The sequence below is a fragment of the Macaca fascicularis genome, chromosome 14, assembly GCF_037993035.2.
Source record: "Macaca fascicularis isolate 582-1 chromosome 14, T2T-MFA8v1.1".
Lineage (NCBI taxonomy): Eukaryota > Metazoa > Chordata > Mammalia > Primates > Cercopithecidae > Macaca > Macaca fascicularis.
Genome location: NC_088388.1, coordinates 22145127 through 22172403, shown reverse-complemented (window position 1 = coordinate 22172403; position 27277 = coordinate 22145127). Strand labels below are relative to the sequence as shown.

Here is a 27277-nt window from a genome sequence, read left to right as displayed (position 1 = left end):
GGGTGAATCACTTGAGGTCAGGATTTCGAGAACAGCCTGACCAACATGCTGAAACCCCGTCTCTACTAAAAATACAAAAATTAGCTGGGCATGATGGCAGGCTCCTGTGATCCCAGCTACTTGGGAGGCTGAGGCAGGAGAATCACTTGAACCTGGGAGGCAGAGGTTGCAGTGAGCCAAGATGGTGCCACTGCACTCCAGCCTGGGCAACAAAGTTAGACTTTGTCTCAAAAACAAAAAAAAAAAAAAGGAAAAAAGAAAAATAAAAGAATAGTAATTTATTCTCTCACAGTTCTGGAGGCTGGGAGTCCAAAATCAAGGTGTTGGGAAGGGCTGTGCCCTCTCTGCAGGCTCTCTGGAAGCATCCTTCCTTGCCTCTTCCTAACTTCTGGTGGTTGTTGGCCATTTTGAACGTTACTTGGCTGGAAACTGTATTACTAAAATCTCTGCTTCCATTGTCTCTCCCTCTGTCTCTTTGTGTTTCTCTAAATCTCTCTCTTTTTATAAGGAAACAGACATTGGGTTTAGGGCCCACCTTAATCCAGCATGACCTCATCATAACCTGATTACATCTGCAAAGACCTTATTTCCAAATAAGGCCAAGGTCACAGGTTGTGGGGTTAGGACTTTAACATATCTTTTAGGGAGATACATTTCAGCCCACAACAGTCATGTTTCCCAGGAAACAGACTTGGATATTGGGATTTGCTTGCAGGGGATTTGTAATGGAATACGCTGGGGAACAACATCCTTGAGGGAGGAAGGGAAGCTGGATTAAGCTGAAAGAGAAGTTGAACTGCACTGCAGTATAATGGAAGCTTCAGGAAATTCCACTGGGAGCTCTGAAGCTGGGAAGGGTTTTCAGAGATGCTCATAATTGAGGTAGGTGGTCCAGGCTTTTGTACTCCTGCATCATCCAGTCATTGGATGTAGGCTGCCATTGGGGAGGGGCAAAGCAGCTCCCTTTGCCCGAGGACAAGTCCCATTGAGGGACATAGACCAGGATTGTCAGCAAATGTGGAAATGAAGGTCTTGGTCCTGGAGGGAAGATCTGGGATGCCTTCCCCAGCATCCACCGTATCATGCTTTTTAAATAGAGCTTAAAAATAAGCAAAACGAAACAACATGTTATTATTTCATATATATTTGTGATATAAAGCATATATTTAAAAGCAGTAGAATGATATACAACATTTAGGGCTGTGCTTACCTTTGGAGAATGGGCTAGGGTAGGTTTTTGGTTTTTTGGTTCTTGAGTTAGGTGGTGAGTTTACAGTTTTTCATTATATTGTGCTTTATATAAACACTTACATATTTCATCTAATCTTTCGTATGCATCAAATATATTTTAAAAGATAGCAAGTGAGTCTGGCACAGTAGCTCATGCCTGTAACCCCAGCACTTTGGGAGGCCAAGACAGGAGGATTGCTTGAGCCCAGGAGTTGGAAACCAGCCTGGGCAACATAGCAAGACCTTATCTCTACAAAAAATATTAGCTGGCTGGGCACAGTGGCTCACGCCTGTAATCCCAGCACTTTGGGAGGCCGAGGCGGGCAGATCACAAGGTCAGGAGATCGAGACCATCCTGGCTAACATGGTGAAACCCCGTCTCTACTAAAAATACAAAAAAAAAAAAAAAAAATACAAAAACTTAGCCAGGCATGGTGGCGGTGCCTGTAGTCCCAGCTACTTGGGAGGCTGAGGCAGGAGAAGGGCGTGAACCCGGGAGGCGGAGCTTGCAGTGAGCTGAGATTGTGCCACTGCACTCTAGCCTGGGCGACAGAGCGAGACTCCGTCTAAAAAAAAAAAAAAAAAAAGCTGGGTGTGGGGTGCTGTGTGCCTGTAGTCCTAGCTACTTGGGAGGCTGAGGCAGGATGATTGTTTGAGTCCAGGAGTTCAAGGCTGTAGTGAGCTATGATCATACCACTGCACTCCAGCCTGGGTGACAGAGCAAGTCTCTCTCTCTATTCAAATTTTTTAAAAAGGTAGTAAGGGGAATAAAGGAAAGAACTAGGCAAAAGTAATAGAAACTAAAGTAGCTAGAATTTTTAGAAAAAAAGTGTGGGTAAAGATAACAAATCCTTGAACCTATTGCTAAAGTAAGGATTCAGGTAAAGAAAACGTCCTGAAATTCCACTATATTGTTTGCCGTAAGTTTGCTTGCATAACTGTCCTACAGTTATGCTGGAAATATGATGTGAGTAAGATATTATGGTTTACTTCCCTTTCACATGGTTGTATTTTATTTTTTTGAGATGGAGTCTCGCTCTGTTTCCCAGGCTGGAGTGCAGTGGCACCATCTTGGCCCCCGGGTTCAAGTGATTCTCCAGCCTCTGTCTCCCGAGTAGCTGAGATTACAGGTATGTAATACAGGCTGGGATTACAGGCCACCACGCCCAGCTAATTTTTGTATTTTTAGTAGAGACAGGGTTTCACCATGTTGGCCAGGCTGGTCTTGAACTCTCGACCTCAGGTAGTCCGCCAACTTTGGCCTCCCGGAGTGCTAGGATTACAGGCATGAGCCACCACGCTCGGCCCCTTTCACATGGTTTTAAACTGGTTTGTTTACCATGGCACTAATTCCTTTCTTTAAGTAAAAGTATTCTGAGTAAGATTGATGGAACGATTGTTAGATCTGCTGATGCGATAAAGAAAACTAGTTAATGTGCAATATTGATATGTCAAGATTTCACTTTGATATTTTTAATCATATATTATTGAGTGGAGAAAGCAAGTTGTTGAATTATTTTTGCATAATCACAGCTATTACTTCTGAAAAGTATATATGTTTATGTTGTGTATATTATATAGCTTCATACTTAGAAATGGAAATGAAAAGAAAAAGAAATGGAAGAATACTGTACAAATTTCCAACTGTTAGTGGGAATAGAAAATGGGGTGGGATGCTTTTTCATTTCATATAAATCTGTGTGCTTTTGCAACTAAAAAAGAGGTAAAATGTTAAAACTATATTTTGTAATCACTTGTTTCAGAATGACTGATTTCAGTTTTATTTGGGAAATACGTTTACAGAGGACTATGAATGCGAGTCTAAATAGGTGGCAGAGTAGAAAGAGCCCTTCTTTTTTCTTTTTCTTTTCTTTACTTTTTTTTTTAGACGGTGTCTCGCTCTGTCGCCCAGGCTGGAGTGCAGTGGCGCAATCTCGGCTCACTGCAAGCTCCGCCTCCCGGATTCACGACATTCTCCTGCCTCAGCCTCCCGAGTAGCTGGGACTACAGGCCCCCGCCTCCAGGCCTGGCTAATTTTTTGTTTTTTTAGTAGAGACGGGGTTTCACCATGTTAGCCAGGATGGTCTCGATCTCCTGACCTCGTGATGTGCCCGCCTCGGCCTCCCAAAGTGCTGGGATTACAGGCGTGAGCCACCGCGCCTGGCCGAGCTCTTCATTTTTAGTGCAGACATCTTGGTTCTAGAAACAGGCCTGCTGCACTAAAGTAGTCCTTATGCAAGAAGGTTAACTTAAAGAGTTAATTTCCCTGTTGGAAAAACGGGGGTGTTATTGTGATGTTTGAATGGGGTAATGTATGTGAAGTGACTTTGAAGTTGATATTGCAATATTAAAGCGTAATAAGTGTTTTTGTTTGTTTTTTGTTTGTTTGTTTTTTTAAGACAGAGTCTCACTGTGTTGCCCAGGCTGGAGTGCAGTGGTGCGATCTCGGCTCACTGCAACCTCCACCTCCTGGGTGCAAGCGAGCCTCAGTCTCCTGAGTAGCTGGGATTACAGGCACCCACCACCACACCCGGCTCATTTTTGTGTTTTTAGTAGAGATGGGGTTTCACCATGTTGGCCAGGCTGGTCATGAACTCCTGACCTTAGGTGATCCGCATGCCTGGGCCTCCCAAAGTGCTGGGATTACAGGCGTGAGTCACTGCACCCTGGCCAATAAATGTTAATCTTCCTTTCTTATGGTAATATTGCTTGTTAAACGAATTACATATTAACTTTTGGGAAACCTCCCAATTTCTAATGCTGAAGACTCAGTTTCTTTTAAATTGGTTTATTCATCACACCACTTTTTCTTTTTAACCCAGGGTTGGACAACTGAATTTAAAGGCAAGTTAAAATTCAATATTTTGAACAATGTTTAAATGAAGATGAGTGGGAAGACAGAACTGTTAAAAGGTTTTATTATACAGCCAAGTGAAGGATTCAGCTGTGTCCCAAAGGATTAAACAATATGGTATGCTTAATAATTCCTCACTTCTATGAAATTCCCTGATTATAAAGTGTTCTTTCATTCTGTAGAACTACTCCTGATTTCATCAGGAAACTCTGATCTGAAACTCAATTTACAGAAATATTAAAAATAAATTTTCAACTAAATGGGAATGTTTGTATACTAATATGATACAATATTGTTGCTTTTTTATATTAAATACCATTCTAAACTCTAAATTTGTTAATAAATGAAGCTGAAATCTAATGTGATTGTGTCTGAGTATTTTATTTGGACAACAGCAAAATATTTCTAGAGACTCTTCTACTCTCCTTTAGTCTTTCTCTTTTCTTTCTTTCTTTTTTTTTTTTTGAGACAGGGTCTCACTTTGTTACCCAGGCTGGAGTTCAATGGCGCAATCTCAGCTCACTACATCCTCTGCCTCCCAGACTCAAGCAATTATCCTGCCTAGCCTCCCAAGTAGCTAGGACTACAGGTGTGCACCACCAAGCCCAGCTAGTTTTGTTTGTTTGTATTTTTTGTAGAAAAGTTTCGCTAGATTGCCATATTATAGTTTTGCTATATTGCCCAGGCTGGTTTCGAACTCCTGAGCTCAAGGGATCCACCCAAAGTGCTGGGATTATAGGCATGAGCCACGGCGCCCAGTCCTTAGCCATTTTTTAGATGTTGCTTTCTCTGAGCTAGTTCTGGAGATATGATTTCATAGTCATGCCTTTTTGGTTCAAATTCCAATTCTTCCACTTACTTGCTTCAAGCCTCTGTTTCCTCATTTGTAAAATGGGAATAAGAGTAGTACCTACCTCACTGAACACTTCATGTCTATCTGCTAATCACTGCTAAATGCTTAAGTAGTATTGTTCTCATTTTACAGATGTAGAATTTGTAAAAATACAAAAATTTTGTAAAAATACAAAAATTAGTTGGGTGTAATGGCGGGCACCTGTAACCCCAGCTAATTGGGAGGCTGAGGAAGGAGAATCACTTGAACCCGGGAGGCGGAGGTTGCAGTCAGCTGAGATTGTACCATTGCACTCCAGCCTGGGCGGAAAGAGTGAAAAAAAAAAGAAAAGAAAAAGTGAAAAAAAAAAAAGAAAAGAATCAACGTTCATCCCAAAGTCTTGGGCCTTAGAAAGGGAGTAAATGACGGTATCATTAACAGAAATAGGAACGAAAAGAGGAAGAGGGTGTGTGTGTGTGTGTGTGTGCGCATGTGTTGAGCGCAGAGTTCTAAACATGTTAAGTTTGAAATGTCTATTTTATATCCGAGTAGAGATGCGAATAGGCGGGTGGATATATATATACACCGTATAGAAGTCTGGACCTCTAAGCAGAAGTTGAGCCTGGACAGAGACATTTAGAAGTAATCAGCTTACAGTTGATATTTAAAACCAAGGGACTGGATAAAATCATATATTAGAGAAGAGAGCTGGGGTCTGAGCCTGAGGGCATTGTGTAATTTAGAGGCCAGTAAGAGAAGGGGCCAGCAAAGGACACTGAGAGGAAAACTGGTCACTCCCTGTTGAATGGTAGAGTAAGGTTAGGACTGAGAATTGCCCATTTGCTCACTATTTTATACCTAGTACCTAGCTCAGTGGACTGGCATGTAATTAGGGCACAACAATATTTGTTGAATGAATGAATCTTCACTTCTGTTTCTTAGATATTTGTTGGGGTCCCCTAGGTACCAGGTACTGTTTTAGGTCCTGTGGATTCACAGCATAGTGTCCCCTGTAATCACAGATTCTAGTGGGGGCCACAGACAGACAGACATATGGAACAAAAAATTATGTATTGTTAGTTTATAATAACTGTCTTCTCCCCCTTCCAGCCTATTCTAAGGAGAATGGGACTGAATATCTAGAGGGCGCTTTGTTGGTGAACAATGATGAGCTGGGATATATAAATTTGGGGATATAGCTACACTGTAGGCAAAGATTTGGGGAAGAGGGAGAAGTTGAGGGAGAAGAGTGGTGGGCTTTTAGCTGAACTGAAGAGGTGGCCCCAGCCAAAGGTACCAAATTCAATTAAAATAAAATATGATGTCAGCTCAACTCACATGGCTGAATTCTGGAGGGTAATTTATGGTTTACATTTACAGCCTTAGGGTTAGACTTAATTAATCTGATAAGAGAATGGAGAAGGGGGGGTTGGGCAGCAAGAAATAAGGCTCAAATGGAATCTTATTAAACTATAAAGTTAGCTGCAAGATATGTTGAACTGTTACCCTTAGAATTATTATCCTTAAGTTCCTGCTTTACAAAAAACACTCTTAAGTCTTGAATCAGCAGCCCCCATTGGCTAAGAACAAATTTTAGGTACTTTTGTGAGCCCAAATCCACGCCAGAGAAGGGAATAAAACCTCTTGAAGAAAGGTAGAGAGTAAGTGTGAAGCACTTTATTGTTTTACACAATTTTTTAAACTTACCTTGTGGTCTTTCTCCTCTGGAAGTTTGCTAACGTAGTTCCCGTGCCTCTATCTGGACTTCACACTTCTGTGCCCCTTGGAAATACCACTCCCCCGCCCCCCAACCAAAAAAGGGAAATTTAAAAAAGAAAATAAAATTTTCTATCCTCCTTTGAAGACAAATTAAAAGATATAATCTCCTTCCAAAACTAATTGTTCAGCAAGCTGTGTTCCTATATTTTTCATTCATCGTACAGCTCTGATGCCATCGTGTAACAGTTATTAGAGTTATTAGACTCCATCAGGTTATTTGCCTTGGACTCCAAATTGTTGGGAACTAAGTGATGTTTACTGCTCGGCTGGGAGGGAGGTCTGGCATTTAGAGGGTCCTCTGTGAGTGAGTGTAACCCGAGCTAATGCCTGCAGCGAGGAAGGCACAGACACAGAAGACTGCAAGCCTTTATCTGGAAAAGTTTATGGAAACAATGACAGCACGCTTAACAATGATATATTTATTATATAACTATATCATATATGTAAAATATATATTTATTTAATAAAGAGTTGAAAATAAAACCGTGACTCCACAGCCATTTCTTTTCTTTTCTTCTTTTGTTTTTTTTTGTTTTGAGATGGAATCTCACCCTTTCTCTCAGGCTGGAGTGCAGTGGCGCGATCTCGGCTCACTGCAACCTCCGCCTCCCAGGTTCAAGTGATTCTCCTGCCTCAGCCTCCCAAGTAGCTGGGATTACAGGCGCGCGCCACCACACCCAGCTAATTTTTGTATTTTTAGTAGAGACGGGGTTCGGATGTTGGCCAGGCTAGTCTCGAACTCCTAAGCTCAAGGGATTCGCCCGCTTCGGCCTCCCAAAGTGCTGAGATTACAGGTGTTAGCCACCGCGCCCTGCCCACAAGCCCACTTCTTACTACAATCTTTCCATTCACTAGCGGGTTCTCTGATCCCATTTCCTCTTCGAACCTGAGCTCAAACCAGCCTTGATCTGACTGGCCAATCCGAGCACATTCTTCCCCAGTCGCGAGTATGGCTGCAGCCAATGAGAGACCGGGGCGCCTCGGTGGGGTGAGACAGGGCGCTAGCAGGCGGAACCCTGGGGGGCGTGGTGACGGGGGAGTGTGGGCGGGGCAGTGGAACTAGAGTCAGCCAATTGCTGACGCACTACGCGCAGAGGGAAAGACAGATCACCAATAGCGACACGGATATGGTCCCGCGGGCGGGGTTTAGGCCCAAAGTAGTGTCGGAGCAGCGCCTATTAGTGTCATCCTCACCGTCACGGCCGGCGCCCCCTCCTGGATTCATTCATTCGCTTTTTTCATTCACGAAGGTAGTGAGGCCTAGTGGAAAGCCATGGAGAGCGCTCTCCCCGCCGCCGGTTTCCTGTACTGGGTGGGCGCGGGCACCGTGGCCTACTTAGCCCTGCGCATTTCGTACTCGCTCTTCACGGCCCTCCGGGTCTGGGGAGTGGGGAATGAGGCGGGGGTCGGCCCGGGGCTCGGAGAATGGGCAGGTGAGTCGGATGCAGCGCCGCGTCTTCGCTCCTGCGGCGGCCGGGACCAGGCCTGGCCCGTGATGACCAGTTCCGGGCTCTGCTCCTGGCCTTCCCCTCCCCAGCTCTCTTCTCTCTCAGGCTCCTGCGTCCCTCGGGCCCCTCCTGGCTCCCTTGGCTGTCTTCTGCTTGCTTAGACTACTTGCAGAGTTTTAAAGTACGAGATACACTGCTCGCTCAATCCTGGGAATCTAAAGCGCAGCTTGGGGTGTAGGAGAAAACTGCCTCAAGTCCCTGGGGCTTGTGTCCTTTAAGCCATTCGGGGTTCATGGAGCCAGTCAGTCGCCCTGCTGCCTCCTCAGTTACACGCTGTCCTCCTTGGTTCGCCCCTTGTAAGTGTTTTTAAAATAAAGTTTTTCGCTTGGTTTGAATATTGGCCCTGTGCTAAGGATGCAGAGCATTCTGTTAACATGTTTGGGCTGAGGACAGAAGACGGGGTGTAGGGACACAGAATTTCAGAAGGCTTTTTGCACGGCGGAATCGTACCTCCCCAGTTACGATTAAGATAGTAATCGCATCAGGATTCGGCCTATTTCATGCAATTTACAAAGCCCCAAATTAAAAGGAATTCTCGCTAAACTGTTCTGGAGTCCTAACGAGTAGCAAGAACTATTGCTTCTGTAAAATGATAACTCATCATGTTAAAATCAGATTTTTTGTTTGTTTGTTTGTTTTGCACAAGGACGTTTGTGGGAAAGAGTATACCCATAAAGAGTGAACTAAATACTTGGAACTTGTAGTCGGAGGATTTTTAAAATGGATGACGAAGGTCAGACTGAAGAAATAGGGAAAATTATCTGCAAGGAAGTTTTTTGCCCCCCCCCCCCCCCGCTTTTTTTTCTTTTTCATCCTATTTTGTTTCCTTCTTTGCTTTATTTTCGTCTCTTTTGGACTTTCTTCCCTTTAAACCAAGTGATTACTTATGGTATGCTTGTGGTCGTTCCCTGAGATGATTATTTATTTTGATGTTTTATGATCGAATGTGCACTTCCTAAGCATTTTATTGAATTTTGGGGCAGTTAGGCATTGCCTGCAGACTGGGCTCAGGTAAGATACACTAATAATGTTACTCCATGTTCTTTGTTTATTCAGAAACATTTAAACAACTTAGTAGGAAAGACATATGTTAACCTTTGGGGCTTATGTTAACATTAAGAGAAAACATCTTAGCAGTGGATATGTATGTGAAATCTTTGCACGATGTGGAGCAACATTATAATAGTGTTTCACAATCACCTCTTTCTCTGAGAAAGAAAGTGTTCAGCTGGGTGCGATGGCTCACGCCTGTAATCCCAGCATTTTGGGAGGCCGAGGCGAGTGGATCACGAGGTCAGGAGTTTGAGACCAGCCTGGTCAACATGGTGAAACCCTGTCTCTACTAAAAACACAAAAATTAGCCGGACGTGGTGGTGCGCGCCTGTTGTCCCAGCTACTCAGGAGGCTGAGGCAGGAGACTCCCTTGAACCTGGGAGGCGGAGATTGCAGCGAGCTGAGATTGCACCACTGCATTCCAGCCTGGGAGACAGAGCAAGGCTCCATCTCAAAAAAAAAAAGAAAGTGAAGTTTTCAACTTGGTGATAAAAATTAAGATTATGATTTCCCAATTGACTTGCCCACATTCTTCATTGTCCGTTTTGGGAAATCTGTTTGAGGACTTTTGCTGTAGTTACACAAGACAGTTATGCCTTAGGGAATTTTGTCAAGATAAAATTTGTAATTGGTAAGCAAAGACTAATGTTAACAACTTGTTGTTTTCTTTTCTTTTTCTTTTTTTTTTTTTTTGAGACAGGGTCTCGCTTTGTCACCCAGGCTGGAGGGCAGTGGTATGGTGGTGTGATCATAGCCAACTGCAGCCTCGAACTCTTGGGTTCAAGTGATCCTCCCACGTCAGCCTCCTGAGTAACTGGGACTATAGGTGTATATCACCATACAAGCTAAATTTTTTTTTGGTTTTTAGTAGAGACAAGGCCTTACTGTGTTTCAGAGGCTGGTCTTGAACACCTGAGATCAAGTGATCCTCCTGCTTCAGCCTCCCAAAGTGCTGGGATTATAGGTGTAAGCCACCATGCCTGGATTTTTTTTTTTTTTTCCTGTTTAAAATTGACCATATTGATTGATTATTCAAATAAGTCCACGTCATCTACATATGAGTCTATAGTAAAAGGCAAGTGATGTAGCATCAGAAGTAACATTTGTGTTGAAAAGATTTGGCCCCAGAGGAAGGATAATTGATAAATTAAGGGAAGTATTTGTATAAGATTTAGATATGAAATTTGAACTGGAACACTGGAACAGCAGAGGATCATAGTATCATAATTGAAGTGAAATGCTGACAGGTTCAATTTACCCTGGGTTGTTTGAATTTTTTTTTTAAGTGCTTAAGCAGAAGAAGTGATCTTAAAAGAAAATACTTCCTTTATCTTCAAATTCTGGAACTCTTCAAAAACAAAATTAAGAGCAGCTCATCTTAAACAGGTTCTTCATATGAGTTAGAGAGGTGAACTGAAATAATTTGAAAAACAAACTAGCAGAGATGACACTTAAATAATTGGAGTTGTGATTAAAAATATTGTTCTACCAAAGTTATGATTTTAGAATTGTTGTATATAAATAGTACTAGTAAGTTTTTTCCTACAAAATTACTATCTTAATCTCGAGTCTCTGTTCTTATGCAGCCTTTGAATCTACTTTCTAGTACTAATATTTAATATTTTCCTCTTTATAACCACTTATATATTTTAAGTATTTTATATTAGCATATGTTGAATTGATAGTATATTTTTATTCTTGTTATTGTTAGTCTCTTCATGCATCTTCATATGAGTATGTTTAATCTGTCTGCCTCAGATTTTAGGATCTGAGGGGCAGAAAGCGTGGATTCTCACTTTGTCTTTTCTCACAAATTGTCTCTTCTAAACTTAAGAACAAAAACTTTGAAAAAACTTGAAATACATGCATGCTTCACAATCAGTAAAAATATTCTAGGTAACGGGTTCCTTAGTGTTGTTAGACTTTGAAGACTGTCCATTATTTGGCCCAGACTCTAATTTATCTCCATCTCCTGGTCAAGAGCTGGGCCATCTCTTTTTCCTAGTTCTCGCCAGAAGCATTCCCACTCAGGTGAATCCCCGGTGTTCCCTACACCCCTAGCAGGTGGGTTTAGCCAATTTAGTAGGTAAGACTTCTTTTTCTGTCATTGTTACCTGAATACTTCCTGTATTTCTTAGGAGAACAAAAGGAGATCCTGTGAATGTGAAGTTTCAGTTGTTTGAAGGTCAGTGAAGCAAGTAATCAAAAGGAGATTGATAACAAAGGTGGTCAGTTTGTATTAAATAAAGGAAAGAACAGTCACTGCTATAGAGCAATAAAAAATGTAATCTGTAAAATGTGGTTTGAGCATAAATACATTTTGCATGTATTTGAGTAGTTTCCATTACTGGAGAGTTCATCTCAAATGATTGCTATTGAAGTAAAGTGGAGATGACAGATGCAAAGGCAAGGTAAGTAGACTTCCAATGTCAAGATATTTTGTAACTTTAAACATAAGACAGCACTCTGAGCACTTATTTTTAGTTTTTAATGAAGAGGATATTGTTCCACGCAGTGAAGAGTAAAGGATCCACTAATCAGTTAGTGAGTTAGATTTTTTAAAACAACTTTAGTGAGATATAATTAATATACCATACAATTTGCCCATTTAAAGTGTACAATTCAAGGTTTTTATGCTCACAGGGTTGTGCAACCATCATCAAATCCAATTTCAGAACATCTTCATCTTCCTTAAAAGAAACGCTGTACCCATTAGACCCTTCACTCCCTGACCCCCACCCGCTCCAGCCCTAGTCAACCACCAATCTACTTTCTGCCTATGTAGATTTGCCTGTTCTGGATATTTCATATAAATGGAGTCATGCAGTAGGCATTTTTTTTTTTGGTGAGTGGCTTCTTTGATTTTTGCATAATGTTTTCAAGTTTCATCTATGAAATCTGTACTTCATTTTGTTTGTATTGCTGAATAATATTCTGTTTTGTGGAGTAAGGTTAGATTTCACAAAAAGTCTTCAACCCTTTGTTTTGCCCTCTGGATATTTACATTAGCAAATCCCTAAGATGTTGTAGCTTCTGGTTGCTGATGGAACTCATTTGGCTTTGTAGTATTCCAAAGTTCTCCTAATTCAGTAGATAGTGAGGACTTAAAAATGGCAGGAATGGTGCAGTTCTCCTCTGGAAAAACCATTCATCAAAACATGCTTTGCTTAGCCATGCTCGAGAATCAAAGAATTCTCAAAATCACAGGTGTAATCACAATTTCTGTTTTCACATTGGTTAACTGCACAGGGTTAACCTCAAATGACTGAAGAATACTTGTGTAACTAGAGCTTGTTAATAGTAGGTGTCTTTCTTTAACAAGAGTTTGTGATATCACATAATTTGAAGAATTATATATGAAATGTTAGTTACTTAAATTGACAACCCAGAAGAATTATTAATAACTATCATTTATTGAATGGGTGCTTGAAATGTGCCAGGAACTTGAGATTATTTTTAACCTCTTTGAGCTGTGCTCCATTGTCCCCAGTGGACAGAGGAAGAATCAGGGGGTTAAGTAAATTGCTTTCATTGTCTATGGTTTCATAGCTATTAAATTGCCGAGTCAGGATTTGAAACCAAGTCATCCGTTCTGCAACATTCATACACCGTACGTTGGTGATGGGCCTACAGACTGGATGCGTACTTGGGAGTAGATTTCTTTATACCTACAAACTTTATTAAAAGCTTTTTGATTGGCCGGGCGCGGTGGCTCTTGCCTGTAATCCCAGCACTTTGGGAGGCCGAGGCGGGTGGATCACGACGTCAAGAGATCGAGACAATCCTGCCTAACATGGTGAAACCCCGTCTCTACTAAAAATACAAAAAAAAAAAAAAAAAAAATTAGGCGGACCTGGTGGCGGGCGCCTGTAGTCCCAGCTACTCAGGAGGCTGAGGCAGGAGAATGGCGGGAACCCGGGAGGTGGAGTTTTCAGTTAGCTGAGATCGCGCCACTGCACTCTAGCCTGGGTGACAGAGCGAGACTCCGTCTCAAAAAACAAATAAACAAAAAAACCAAAAACCAAAACAAAACAAAAAAATCTTTTTGATTGAAGACACACTTTCCATTTTTAAAATTTAAATTTTTGTTTTATTTTTAAGAACAATCTCAGACAAAAAGCAGGCACAATTTCAAATTTGCACATTCTTGATTTTTCGGGAAGGATTGCAAAATAGTTGGCACATTTTAGGATCAAGTAGCTTGGGATTTTCTTCAGATTTGCAACCATGAATCTTGTTGTGGTATGAGAAAATACTGGAAAGTTACTAAGGTACTTAACAAAGCAAAGGGTTTGACAGTCATCAGAATGGCAGGATTTGACTTCGAATGCTATTTTCTGTTTATCACTCTGGCATTCTTGAATGGATTTAGTGACTCCCTGGAGGCCCAGCTTGGTAAAGGTCATATGCTTGCTGTTGACATTCTACTTCTAGGGTATAGATACCTATTCTTACTGGCGAGCGGATGTTGATCGCAGTAGTCATTACATGGGTTATATTTTTCACAGAGGCAGGGAAGGTGAGAGAAGGCAGAGAAACAAACTTAGTCATAAATGTTTTTGAATATTTGTTCATTCTGCCCTTTGGCTCCCAAAAGGGAGTACGTGTGCCTAAATGGAACAAGTTCTGCAGATTAGAGTTAGCAGGGCAACTTTCAAGTACTAGTGCTGGAGTCTACATAAGAGGAAACAGATGCAACTGAAAGATTAGACCTAAAAGCATATCTTTATCTGATTTGGAGGAAAAACCAAAGAGGGAGGTTTCCTGGGATTACGGATCCTGAGTCTACACTCCCTGAATATCTTCTTCCCTCACTCCCCTCCCCACCAGCCCCCATTGCTCCACCCTGTTTGTTTTGTTTGTTTGTTTTGGGTTTTTTTTCTGTTCTTTCTTTCTGTGCAACACTAACTTTCCTATTTAGAGGTCAAACCTGAACTTGGAGACCCAAACCTGGACTTGAATTCTAGCTTCCCTATAGATTTCATAGGCTTATTGTGAAGTGTAAATGAGAATACTTATTCTCTGCAAAACAGATAGTACATAAGTGCTTGATAACTTGTTATGAATAGTTTTATTAGCGTTAGTAACATTGTGCTCTGATTACCTGAGCTAATTGCCAGGATAAGGTTTAGTAAGAAAGAGTTGATACCTGGGTGACGACATTGTCAGATAACTGAGATTACCATTGCTACTTGCAACTGAGAGTGTTGAGCTTTCAAACTAATTTTTTGTTGTTGTTGTTGGTTTTGGTTGGTTGAATTGAGGATAATTTATATCTTTCAGTTTCAAAAAAAATTTGTCAGAAGACTTAGATAACAAAATTTATAAGTTTAGAATGCATGGGTAAATGGATTTGAATAGATCAGTTTCAGTGCCATTAAAAGCTATTTGTAGATAAGGATAAGTTAAATGTATATTTTAAAAATAATGCATCCTTTATTTCATTCCCTTCTTGTCACTCTTAGCAAAACAGCATGTAGAAATTCATATGCATGTCATCTGGGATGGATTGAGATTAAGGTTAGGGAGGCAGGGTGAACAAAGCCCTCACTGGGCTTGGAGGAGAGTATGACGTAACGCTATTCATTTGCCCATTTCTCCACCACAAATACTGTTGAGTGCCAACTATAGACCTTATAATAGTCCAATGGGATGGCAAACAGTAATCAAATGAATAAATTGTGCTACGGTAAGTGGTGAGAACAGGATGCACTTGGTCCTGTGAGAATCTGTGAGGGAAAGTTCTAGAGCTGCCCTGGGGAAGCGATGCCTCAGCTGAGATCTGATGGGTGAGTGTAAGTGAGCCAACTGGAGTGACAGGAAGGGCAGAGGGAAGAATGTTCATGGCAGAAGGAAGAGCAGTTGCTAAATTCCTAGGGCAGGAAAGGGCTGGGCCCTCATGAAACGAGGGCTGAGTGACTGGAGCCAGGAAAGGTCCGACATGAGTGCCATGGAACTGGAAAGGCAGGAAGGACAATGAGCAGGGCCTTCAGCCTTTATCCTGGAGCAGTGGAAAGCAGTTGAGGTGATTTTAAGCAGAAGGGTAACACTGTTGAGTTTGCAACTGTAAGCAGAATTTCTTGTTTCTGTGACTTTCCTAAAGTTATTGCGGGCCCTCTTTGAGAAAACATTGTTACACAGATATAGATCAGCGTAGGTATTTGGATAACCTCAGTTAAAACTGTCTTTTTAAAAATGTCAATTGGCTGGGTGCAGTGGCTCATGCCTGTAATTCCAACACTTTGGGAGGCCGAGGTGGGTGGATCACTTGAGGTCAGGAGTTTCAGACCAGCCTGGCCAACATGGCGAAACCACATCTCTACTAAAAATACAAACATTAGCCAAGTGTGGAGGTGTACGCCTGTAGTCCCTGCTACTCAGGAGGCTGAGGCACCAGAATAGCTTGAATCCAGGAGGTGGAGGTTGCAGTGAGCTGAGATTACACCACTGCACTCCAGCGTGGGCAACAGAGCAACATTCTGTCTCAAAAAAAAAAAAAAAAAAAAAAAAAGTGAATATACAATAAAATGAGAATTTATGCTTTTTGTAAAGGACGCCACTTTTGTGCACTTCTTAGTTATCGTCTCTCAGAGACCATTTCTCTCTGGGGGAAAGGTCTGATAACTGTAGTATGGGAAGTTCTTCTCTTACAGGGACTACTGAGTGATGGGGTTGTTGAAACCCTGAAACTAGGTGATTGCTTTGTCATGGTAACTCCATAATACCATGGTGTGGTAGATGAGAAGCTTGCCACAAATCTGTATCAGAAAGAATGCTTTGTTTTATTTGTTGATTTTTGTCTAGCGAAACAATGCATTCGCCCTATCTCTACCTGGCAATTCCAGGAAAACTATCCAGTTTCTGGAAAGTTATCTTTGCCACCATTTCGTGAAGTTATTTCCATTTAAATAATCTAGTCATTGTGGAAGAGAGGAAGGGCTAGGCAGTTTAAGAACTTGAACAATTGGTGCCTCTCAAGAGTATTACATTGGGAAACAGTATAGCTAACAAACAGATTGGCTTTTGAGTCAGCAGGTGAGCTGTGCCACTAAGCTGGTTGACCTTAGGCAAAAATTGTTAACCTCTGAGCATAACTTCTTTCATTTTTTAGGGGGATGATACTTTTCAGGATTATTATGATAATTAAATGAGATGTAAATGAGGTTCTAGTATAGTCCTTACTATATTTTTATGGATATTAAGTAACATATATTTAAAAGCATCATTTGTTTGTACAGATTACTCTTATTGGATGAAAAGGGATGGTTGAAACTAAGAAATAATTGTAGTTCACTCAGCAGGCATATAGTTGAAAATCTAAAATTATGAACAGATCAATTAGGAGATGACTAGTGTTACTGCATAAAAATTCCTTGCTTGGTGAAAAGATTTACTAAGCCGTTCCTTTACATATAGATCCCCTTAGTGAGTGAATCTAACATAGGAAGGACTTTAAAAAATTTGTACAACTTTTCAGTTACATTTGTAAAAACTTTAGAGTTATCTTTAAGTCTTCACCACATACAGCCTTTTAGGAAATCTCATTAACTCTGAACTTCAAAATATCCAGAATCCAGTGAGTTCTAAGCCACCACAGACTCTTGTCCCTCTAATGACAAGTTTCCTATCTCTCTGCTTCCACCTTGGCTCTCCTGCAGTTGATTCTCACACAGCAGCCACAGTGATCCTTGACAAGCTTTGGTCAGATTATGTGATGCTCTGCCTAGATCTCTCTAGTGGCTTCTCATCCACTCAGATTAAAACTCATTATTTGTCTCGTGGCTTTGAACAAAGGTTATTTTATTTTATCCTATTTTATATTTATGTTTATTTTTATTTTTTGAAGCTGAGTCCTGCTGTGTCGCCCAGGCCGGAGGGCTGTGGTGCTGTCTCGGCTCACTGCAGCCTCCGCCTCTCAGGTTCAAGCGATTCTCCTGCCTCAGCCCCCACAAGTAGCTGGGAGTACAGGCAAGTGCCACCACACCCTGATAGTTTTTTTGTATTTTTTATTAGAGACGGGGTTTCACCATGCTGACCAGGCTGGTTTTGAACTCCTGACCTCACGTGATCCACCTGCCTCAGCCTCCCAAAGTGCTGAGATTACAGGTGTGAGCCACTGCACCCAGCCTGAACAAGGTTTTAAACCCCCCGCTTCCTTCTTCCATTGACCTCTGACCTCATCTCCACTACTCTTACTCCGTTCCACCCACATACACCTCTTGCTGTTCCTTGAACAGCCTTGGCATTGTTGCCTTGGGGCCTTTGCTTTTTCCTCTTAAGGAATGCTCTTCCCCCAGATATCCATGTGACTGACTCTTCTTACTCTCCTTCAAGTCTGCAGAAATATCACCTTGTCAATGGGACCGCCCCTCCTACCTATAAACTCACAGTCCTTTCTCCCCCACCCCCACTCCTATCCATTACCCTGCCCCAATTTTCCTTTTTGTCATAGCGCTTGTCACCATCTCCCTTACTGTATACTTTGCTCATTTATGATGTTTCTGTTAGAATGTGAGCAATGTGAAGGCAAGGATCTTTGTCTTTTTTGAATCTCAAGCACCTAGAACAATGTCTGTACATAGTAAATGCCAATGTACATTTGTTGAATTAATGAAAATATCTGTTAAGTAAGGTATTCCTCTCTCTCTCTCTATATATATTTTTTTTCTGAGACAGTGTCTTGCTATGTTGCCCAGGCTGGCCTCAAACTCTTGGGCTCAAGCAATCCTCCTTCCTCAGCCTCCTGAGTTGCTGGGATTATAGGCATGTGTCCCAGCTGTGTCTGGCTTCCAGTCTTTTTAAGATTAAGGGATAATGATTTCTGTGAATTATCTTCTGTTTTTACATTCTCTTATCAGCTACAAATCTAACAAATATTAGCGGTTTCCCAACCTCTAAAAATGAAATTATTTAATCTAAAAATATAGAGTAACCTCAGAAAGAAGTTCTCCTAATACAGACTCTGGAACTAGATTACCGACTTTTGAATCCCAGCTCAGCTAGTTACAGTGTTATCACCTTAATCTCTGTGCGCCTCAGTTTCCGCATCTGTAAAATTGGGATAATTATAGATTGGAAATATTGATTAAATGGGGCTGAACTGATTTAATGGGTGTGGAATACTTAGACTACTGAGAGCATTACCTGACATTTCAGTAGTAAATACTATAGAAATGATAGCAGATATTATCTGATGGGATGATTCTGACTTTATCCACATGCATCTTTTCCCGACTTTCCCTCCAATTTCTAAAGACACTGCATATTTCCTTCTAGATGAGTATCAAAATCGTCAATTTTAGTATGTCTAAAATTTAGCTTTTCTACTATCTCCAGCCTGTTCTGGACTTCCTTATTTTTACTAATTATGTCATCGTCTTGCTAGTCATGTAGCTCCAAATCAGAGATGGCAAATTCTGATGCCTCAGGCAGGTAAAGTAAAATGAGTGACGTGGACCAGGTGTAATGCATGTCAAGACACTGTCCAGGTAACCAGGCATGGTCTCTAGTAGCACCCTTGAGCAGCACTGGCACAGTCCTCTCAGATTTTCACCAGCAACCCAAATCTAGATTTTCACATAGAAAGTTTCTTAATTGTTTAGAGTTGATGCAAATTTCCCAGGTTTACTCTATGGACCAAATAAATTATGTCAGTGGACAGATGCATCAAGTGGCCAGTTTGCTCCCTCATCGCTCAGATTCTTTAAGTCTTCGAATCATGCTTTCCTTGGCGCATCTAGGTAGGAAATTGCCAAATCTTGCTGAATCTACCACTACAGTCTCTCTTGCATCCATACTTTCCTCTATGTTCTCCTAATACATTGCCTCCCTACCAAATCTTACACTCACTCTGGTGCAAGTTTAATCTACCAGTGAAACCTCCAATCAAGTTACCCCTTCCTTATACCTTAGGCAAACATGTCAGAAGTTTCATAAAGTCTATGCAAATATCAGGCTCCTTGGCCCTTTTGATCTTGGCCTTGTGTCTGTTTCTGATGTCATCTCCTTTGCACCCTTCCTTGGATGCATCCTAAATGACGTCCTGTGTCCCAGACGTGCCTGTGCTTTCCTGCTTCTTGCAGCCTCCAAGGCCTTGCTTGTGCAGAGGCATTTAGTAGGTTTTGGTGGTTGTTGCATGTTGGCCTCACTCTGCCTGAGGGTGCTCTTTCTCATATTCCACATTCTTCCTGTTTGTGAAATTCTACTCATGTTCCAGAGTGTCAGTTGTGACTTTTTGTGTTGAGAGCTTTCTAGATGGTAGTGATTGTGCACTTTTGGCACTCTAATGGTATTTCTTGTATTCATTCTGGTGGGCTTTTTCACAGTTTACCTTATTAGTCATGTGTATGTATATGTGTGCATGTATCACTTCATTTGCTCAAAAGTGTATTTGCACTATAATATTTCATGAGTGAATTCTTTTTTCCTTGAGGTTCTGGTGTACTTCAGTTGGGAGTTGGGTGTTTTGCTTTAGTTTTCTATTTTTTGTTCTACTTTGCAAAATAATTTGTAAACTATTTTTTCTCTTTCTTCTGAAACCTCAAGTGCTACACATCTAAAAATGCTAGATTGAAAATAAACCAAGGCTGGTTAGACAAAGCTGGTTACAGAGTTATGATAGCAGGGCTGTCATACTAGTTTGAAAGTGTATAATGCACTGAGACTAAAAAGATGTCCTTGAATAGTATTGGTAACAAGCTAACCTTTCTTCCTCTGTGGTATCAGGAAATTACAGGGAGTTACAGGGAACTGAACACTCTGCCACATTTAATAAACATTAAATATAAACTTGTTTGCATATTTATTATTCATTCCCAAATCTTTACAAAATTGTCGTGAATAGATTTTCCTTTAGTAAGAAAGATTTATCCAATTAGAGTTTTAGTAAAACCTTGCTAATTGGTAAGACTAATTTGTGAAAAATTAAATTCTAGGGTATGTTGACCAAAATGTAGTTTTTAATTTTGAAAATGTGATAAAATAAGTCCATACTTCCTGGAACCACCATTCTTTTTGGATTGTTGAAGACTCTGAACCAAATTCCCTGGAAAATCTCTTTGACAGTAAATACATTGAATAGTATGTGTATAGAACCAGAAACTGCTATAAAGTTAATCATAGAGCATTGAGTATATAGTTTATTTGCTTCATGGAAATAAATGAATACTACAGTTGGTTGACAATTTTTGCACAAGTTTAGTCAGCCATTTTGTGAAAAAACTTGAGAAAATGAAAAAAATCAGGAGGCAGAAGAGAATCATGATAGAATAGCAGAACTGGAAGGGATGTTAGCAACCTCTTCACTTCAATTATTAGGGAAATACATGCTGGAAAAGGTAATGACTTGCCCAAGATTATGCATCCAGTTAGAGAACGGCCAGACCAGACAGTTCAGTGGCAAAGGGCAGAAGTGGTGGATGCATCTGTGGTAGACTGATTAAAAGCAATGATAGCAGCGATGAGCAGCAGGCTCTGACAGCAAAGTGGAAGAGATTTGTCTGGGTTGAATTAGAGGAAAGTGGCGAGGAGGAAAAGCAGAGGTGATTAGTGGTAGTAATGAGGATGCTGGCAGAACTGGACTTCATCACACATTCCCGAAACTGGTATGAGGCAAGAAACAGTCCTCTCAATACAAAAGCCTAAACTCTTTTTTTTAATTATTATTTTATTATTCCTTTTTTTGAGATGGAGTCTCGCTCTTTTGCCAGGCTGGAGTGGGCCGAGACTGCGCCACTGCAACCTCCGCTTCCTGGGTTCAAGCAATTCTCCTGCCTTAGCCTCCCAAGTAGCTGGGATTACAGGCATGCACCACCATGCTCAGCTAATTTTCATATTTTTAGTAGAGATGGGGTTTCACCATGTTGGCCAGGCTGCTCTTGAACTCTTGACCTCATGATCTGCCTGCCTCAGCCTCCCAAAGTGCTGGGATTACAGGCATAAGCCACTGCATCCGGTTGAGCCTAAATTCTTAAAGAAATGACATGTACATTTGTAGCCCTTGAGGACACCATTATGCCATGCTCTTGGTACACCCTACATAGATGTTAAGACCGGGAGGCACTTGTTCATTGTATATAGTGGTGCAAGCTAAGTTAGTTGATCCAATATCTCCTACCCAGAGTCTCAGCTGTGCTTATACCCCAGACTACTGATTATGTTGATGATACTTAATTGCCAAGGAAATACTGCATTTAGTATATGTTCCTCAAGGTGGCCAAAAAAGAGTATAGTATTTTTTAGAAATTTAAATACCAGTGTGAAAAAATCCTTTAATATTCCTAGTCTGGAGAAAACTTCTTCTTCAGATTGATTTTACTCTAATGACTGGCATTAACTGCTCAACACCAAGCTAACTTCCAGGAGGAATATTGCCAGCTTTGCTTTACTGATAGCTGAGACTGCAGTCCTGTAGAAGCAGTACTCATACAGTAGACATGCTCCCCTGATCTTACACATCCAATCTTATAATTTTGCTGTGGAACAGGAAGCTACTGCTTATCTGTGTGTTCCAATGTCTATCACTGCCTGTCATGTGGAAGGAAGCGATGATCTCCTTATAGATAATGTGAAAAAAAAAAAAAGCCACCTTGGGCTAGACAGCAACATTCACACATTCTGAATTAGAGCAGGCTGATTTAATAAAATGTTACTGTAATGGTGACATTTTAATTTACAAAGCCCTTTTCAAGTATCTTGAATTATTTCCATAACAACCCTATGAGGCAGGTTAGGGTTGGTTTTGTTGTTTCCATGTAATATACCAAGACCAGATGGAGATGCAGTGACTGGTATAAGGGTTACACAGATAGTGAAGTAGCAGAAGAAGTTGAATCTAGGTTTTCTGACTAGACTCCATGTTCTTTCTAATTTACTGCCAAGGCTGCTGAATAAGGGTGATTTTAGGGCCATTTGGAATACTTGCACATGAGCTTATAAGTGGATACTTTCTCAAATGTTGCTTGAAAGTGCAAGGTTGGCCAGGTGTGGTGGCTCATGCCTGTAATCCCAGTACTTTGGGAAGCTGAGGTGGGAGGATTGCTTGAGCCCAGGATTTTGAGATCAGCCAGGGCACAAAAAAAGAAAAGAAAAGAAAAGAAAAAAAAAATTAGCCGGGCATGGTGATATGTGTCTGTAGTCCCAGTTACTCAGCTGGCTGAGGCGGGAGGATTGTTTGAGCACAGGAGGTTGAGGGTGCAGTAAGCCGTGACTGCACCACTGCACTCCAGCCTGGGTAACAGAGCATGATCCTGTCTCAAAAAAGAAAAATAAAAGCTAAAGGTCTGTTTATATCATGGCAGTATTCAAACTCATCTGGATCATATGAATCAGTCCAGTGTGCTTGTTAACATTATATTCTAGGGCTTTACTACAGACCTACAGGAAAAAAAAATCTGTAAGAAAAAAGCATGGGACCATGTATTTTTAACAAATAAGATGATTCTTAAGGTCATGCATTTTGGGGGCCACGCGCAGTGGCTGACACCTGTAACCTTAGCACTTTGGGTGGCCGAGGTGGGCAGATCATTTGAGGTCAAGAAGTTCTAGACCGGCCTGGCCTGGTCTAGTAGAGATGGTGAAACCCTATCTCTACTGAAAATACAAAAATTAGCCTGGAGTGGTGGCATGTATCTGTAATCCCAGCCACTTGTGAGGCCGAAGCAGGAGAATCGCTTGAGCCTGGGAGACAGAGTGAGACTCTCTCAAAAGATCAAGCATTTTGGGAAACACTGGACTAGCCCTAGAAAAAACAGTGGATTATCCATGCAGGCTTTTTAACCAACTATCTTCTCGATACCAGGGCTTGGTTTGTAATAGTGAGCTACCGCGCCCGGCCCAGATGGCTTTTTAAAAATTATCTTTATTGGCCAGGCACGGTGGCTCGCACCTGTAATCCCAGCACTTTCGGAGGCCGAGGCAGGTGGATCACTTGAGGTCAGGAGTTTGAGACCAACCTGACCAACACGGTGAAAACTGGTCTCTACTAAAAATATAAAATTAACTGGACGTGGTGGTGCACGTCTGTAGTCCCAGCTACTTGGGAGGCTGAGGCAGGAGAATCACTTGAACCTGGGAGGCAGAGGTTGCAATGAGTCGAGATTGCACCATTGCACTCCAGCCTGGGCAACAAGAGTGAAACTTTGTCTCAAAATAAAAAAGTTAGCTTTATTATGAAATTAATATAAATGATATCTTTTAATGATGATTCTTAAAGAGGCAATAGACTAAAGAGGATGTTCTAATTAGTCTTCTTTTTTTTTTTTTTTTTTTTTTAAAGTCCTTTAAATGATGAGGAAGGAGGAAAATGGGTTTAGGTTCTACCAGAAGAAATTTAGATTTTAATTGGCTATCTGGATGACCTTTGTAGTAATTCAACAGTCGGATTGGGTCATTCCTTTGGCAGATAAATAAATAAATATATTTCTAACTTTTATTTTAAGTTCAGGGGTACAAGTGCACATTTGTTACAAAGGAAAATTTGTGTCATGGAATTTTGTTTTACATATTATTTCATCACTGAGATATTAAGCCTAGTACCCATTATTTTTCCTGATCCTCTCCCTCCTCCCACCTTCCACCCTCCAAAAGGCCCATGTGTGTGTTGTTTTCCTCTGTGTGTCCATGTTCTCATCATTTATTATAGTTCCCACTTAAAGGTGAGAACGTGTGGTATTTGGTTTTCTGTTCCTGTATTAGTTTGTTAAAGATAATAGCCTCTAGCTCCATCCATGTTCCTGCAAAGGACATGATCTTGTTCTTTTTTATGGAGCAGATAAATATTCATTGTGTGGTGATTATATGCTAGGCCTTGTGCTAGGTATGAGAATATAGTGGTGAGCAAGAAAGCTATGGTCTCAAAGGTCTGATATGCTGAATCTACAAGCAAGTTAAACAAATTTATAAGAAAAAAAAACACAAAACCCATCAAAAAGTGGGCAAAGGATATGAACAGACACTTCTCAAAAACATTTATACGGCCAACAAACATATGAAGAAAGCTCAACATCGTTGATCTTTAGAGAAATGCAAAACCACAATGGAATATCATCTCATGCCAGCCAGAACGGCGATTATTAAAAAGTCAAGAAACAATAGATGCTGGCGAGGCTGTGGAGAAATAGGAACACTTTTACACGTTTAGTGGGACTCTAAATTAGTTCAACTGTTGTGGAAGACAGTGTGGCAATTCCTCGAGGATCTAGAACCAGAAATACCATTTGAGCAATCCCATTACTGGGTATATACCCAAAGGAATAGAAATCATTCTACTATAAAGACACATGGACACATATGTTGATTGCAGCACTATTTACAATAGCAAAGACATGGAACCAACTCAAATGCCCATCAATGATAGACTGGATAAAGAAAATGTGGTACATATACACCATGGAATACTATGCAGCCAAAAAAGGAATGAGATCATGTCCTTTACAGGGACGTGGATGAAACTGGAAGTCATCATCCTCAGCAAACTAACACAGGAACAGAGGACTAAACACCATATGTTCTCACCCATAAATGAAAGTTGAACAATGAGAACACATGGACACAGAGAGGGGAGCAACACACACCAGGACTTGTTGGGGGGTGGGAGGCAAGGGAGAGGGAAAACATTAGGACAAATAGCTAATGCACGTGGGGCTTAAAACCTAGATGATGGGTTGATAGGTACAGCAAACTACCATGGCACATATATATTTATGTAACAAACTTTCACATTCTGCACACATATCCCAGAACTTGAAGTAAAACAAACAAACAAAAAAAGAAAGCCATGGTCTCTATCTCTGCTGGTCTGACAGAAGCCACAGACATTATATAAGCAGGTCCATAAAGTGTTAATAGGAGCCGGCTATGGGGGCACTAACCTAGTTCAGGGGCTTAAGGAAGGTTTTCTGGAAGAAGCAACATTTAATCCAATATGTGGAAGAAAAGTAGATGATGATGATGTTCATAATGGTAATAAGACATAATGTTTATTAAAAAGCTTACCATGTTCCAGGTACTTTTCTAAATATCTTAATTGACTCATTTAGTCTGCATGTAATTTAATAAGATAGATCCTATTAATATCCCTGTTTTAGGAAAAGAGAGCTAAAATATAGAGCGGTCAAGCAGTTTTCCCAAAGTCACACAGTAAGTGGAGGAGCACCTGGGCTTTGAACTGAAGTCTGTCTCCTCAATTTCCTCTCTTAGCCACTATGCTAAATGGCATTGATAAATTAAGAGATGGGCAGGTGAGGGGGGTTGGAGGACAGGGGACTATTTCAAGCAGTGAGAACACCTTGGGTGAAGACCTTGAGGAAACAGAACATTTCAGGAAGCTTTTCTAAAAGAAGGTTGGGAGAGCTGGGGCTGAGAATCCTGAGAGGAGAGAGGCAAGAGATAAGACTAGAGAAATGTAGGCAGGGGGCCAGATCCTACAGGCCCTTGAATCTACAGTAAGAGTTTGTTTATCCTAAGGACAGTGGGAAGTTGTTGAAAGATTTTAAGCAGTAGAGTGTCATGATCAAGTTTGTACTTAGGACAGTTTACTCTGGCATTTTGGAGAATGGATGTGGAGGCAGCAGCTCAGGAGGTGGGGAGACCAGCAGGAGACTGGTGATGGTAAACCAGGCATTGGGTGGTGGTGGCTTGGATTAAGGAAACTGAGACAGGGACTGGGAGAGGGAGTCAGACAAGAAAGAGATAGGAGGTAAAGTCATGGGCCCTTGTCATAAACTTATGGTTGTGAGGCTTAGGGAGACAGCAGAGTCCAAAAGGACTGTGAGGTGTCTGAGCTCTGGGCACTGACATAAACAGCAAGAGAAGGAGCAGACTTTGGGAAAAAATAATGAGGTTGATTTCTGACAGGTTCTATGTGGATATCAGTCTTACTGTAGATTCGCACCAAGCTGAGCCTAAGTCCTTTGGTGTAGCCATCATTTAAGTTGTTCTAAATTATATGCTATATTTTATAGTCTATAGAAAAGTTTGGTGCCTCAGCATGTAATAGTTTAGGAAAAGGAAAATGTTATTTTTTAATAAGTTGAGTGTATTCCATGTAGCACATATTGCTGTAGTTGGGTCAATCAGTTTGCTTTTTTCTCTTTGGGCAGGAGGTATAGTGGAAAAAACGGGTACAGGATTATCACAGGACCTGAGTTCATATCTTACCTTCCCACCTTTGGCACTTATTAGTGTGGAATCTTCAATCAGCTATTCTGTTTTTTTCCATCTGTCAAATGTGTTAACAAATCCCCACTTTGTCTAAGATATTAAGAGTCTTTGGAAGTGTGGCAGAAAGTACAAAGCGTTGTGCACATACAAAGGCATTGGGCCTTTTCCTCTCTTCCCCTTTCAATTCGAAACCTAAAAATAGAATTGTCTCATGAGTTGATCAGCTTGTGTGAGGTTCAGGTTGCTTCAAGATTTATTTTGGGATCTGTTGCAACTTTGCTGTGATCAACACCTGAGTCTCTTGATGTGATTATCTAATATATATCAATTTTATAACATACCTAAAACAGATTTTTTAAAGCAATTTTTGTTAATGTAAGCTTGTTTCTAAATTAAAAGTTTAACTAACTTAACCACTAATTGTATTTTAAAGAGATGCCTTAAGCTTCAACTTTATTTTTAACGTATACAAAAGGTATGTATGGTTAGTTACTACAGTGGATTAAAGATATAGTTAAATTATTGTTAGTGAAGTATCATTTCTCTATGGTATAATTGGAAGACTTTCATAGCTTGACATAACTGTTTAAAGTCCCATTATTTTATTATAAGCATTATTATGAGAGATGATTATAAGTTCCTGTCATTTCTCACTCAATACCCCACTGTTCCCATCTCATGCTAAAAGATATTTAGAGTTCTTTTTCTTTAGCTAAAGGCTTTTTATTATTCTCATTTTTCATTTTTTCCTCTAGGGAAGTGAGAAAGGAATGTTCTCATTTTTATTTAAGCTAGATTCTGATGAATTATGATGTTAATGAGATAATAGTACCTTTTAGATACCCATAGCAAAAGTATCAT

The 27277-nt window shown here is 40.8% G+C and overlaps 1 protein-coding gene across 6 annotated transcripts in view; it reads left to right on the top strand.

The window, feature by feature from the left end:
* HSD17B12 (hydroxysteroid 17-beta dehydrogenase 12) overlaps window positions 1-27277 on the top strand; it is a 278867-nt gene that overhangs the window by 102235 nt on the left and 149355 nt on the right. The window contains exon 1 of one of the 6 annotated variants that reach the window (XM_045371685.2): window positions 7879-8128. The exons of the other annotated variants lie outside the window; for them this stretch is intronic. Coding sequence (XP_045227620.2) covers window positions 7969-8128 — 160 coding nt within the window. The 5' untranslated portion in view covers window positions 7879-7968. Of the gene's footprint in view, window positions 1-7878; window positions 8129-27277 lie in introns of those variants that run through there. 6 annotated transcript variants of the gene reach the window in all.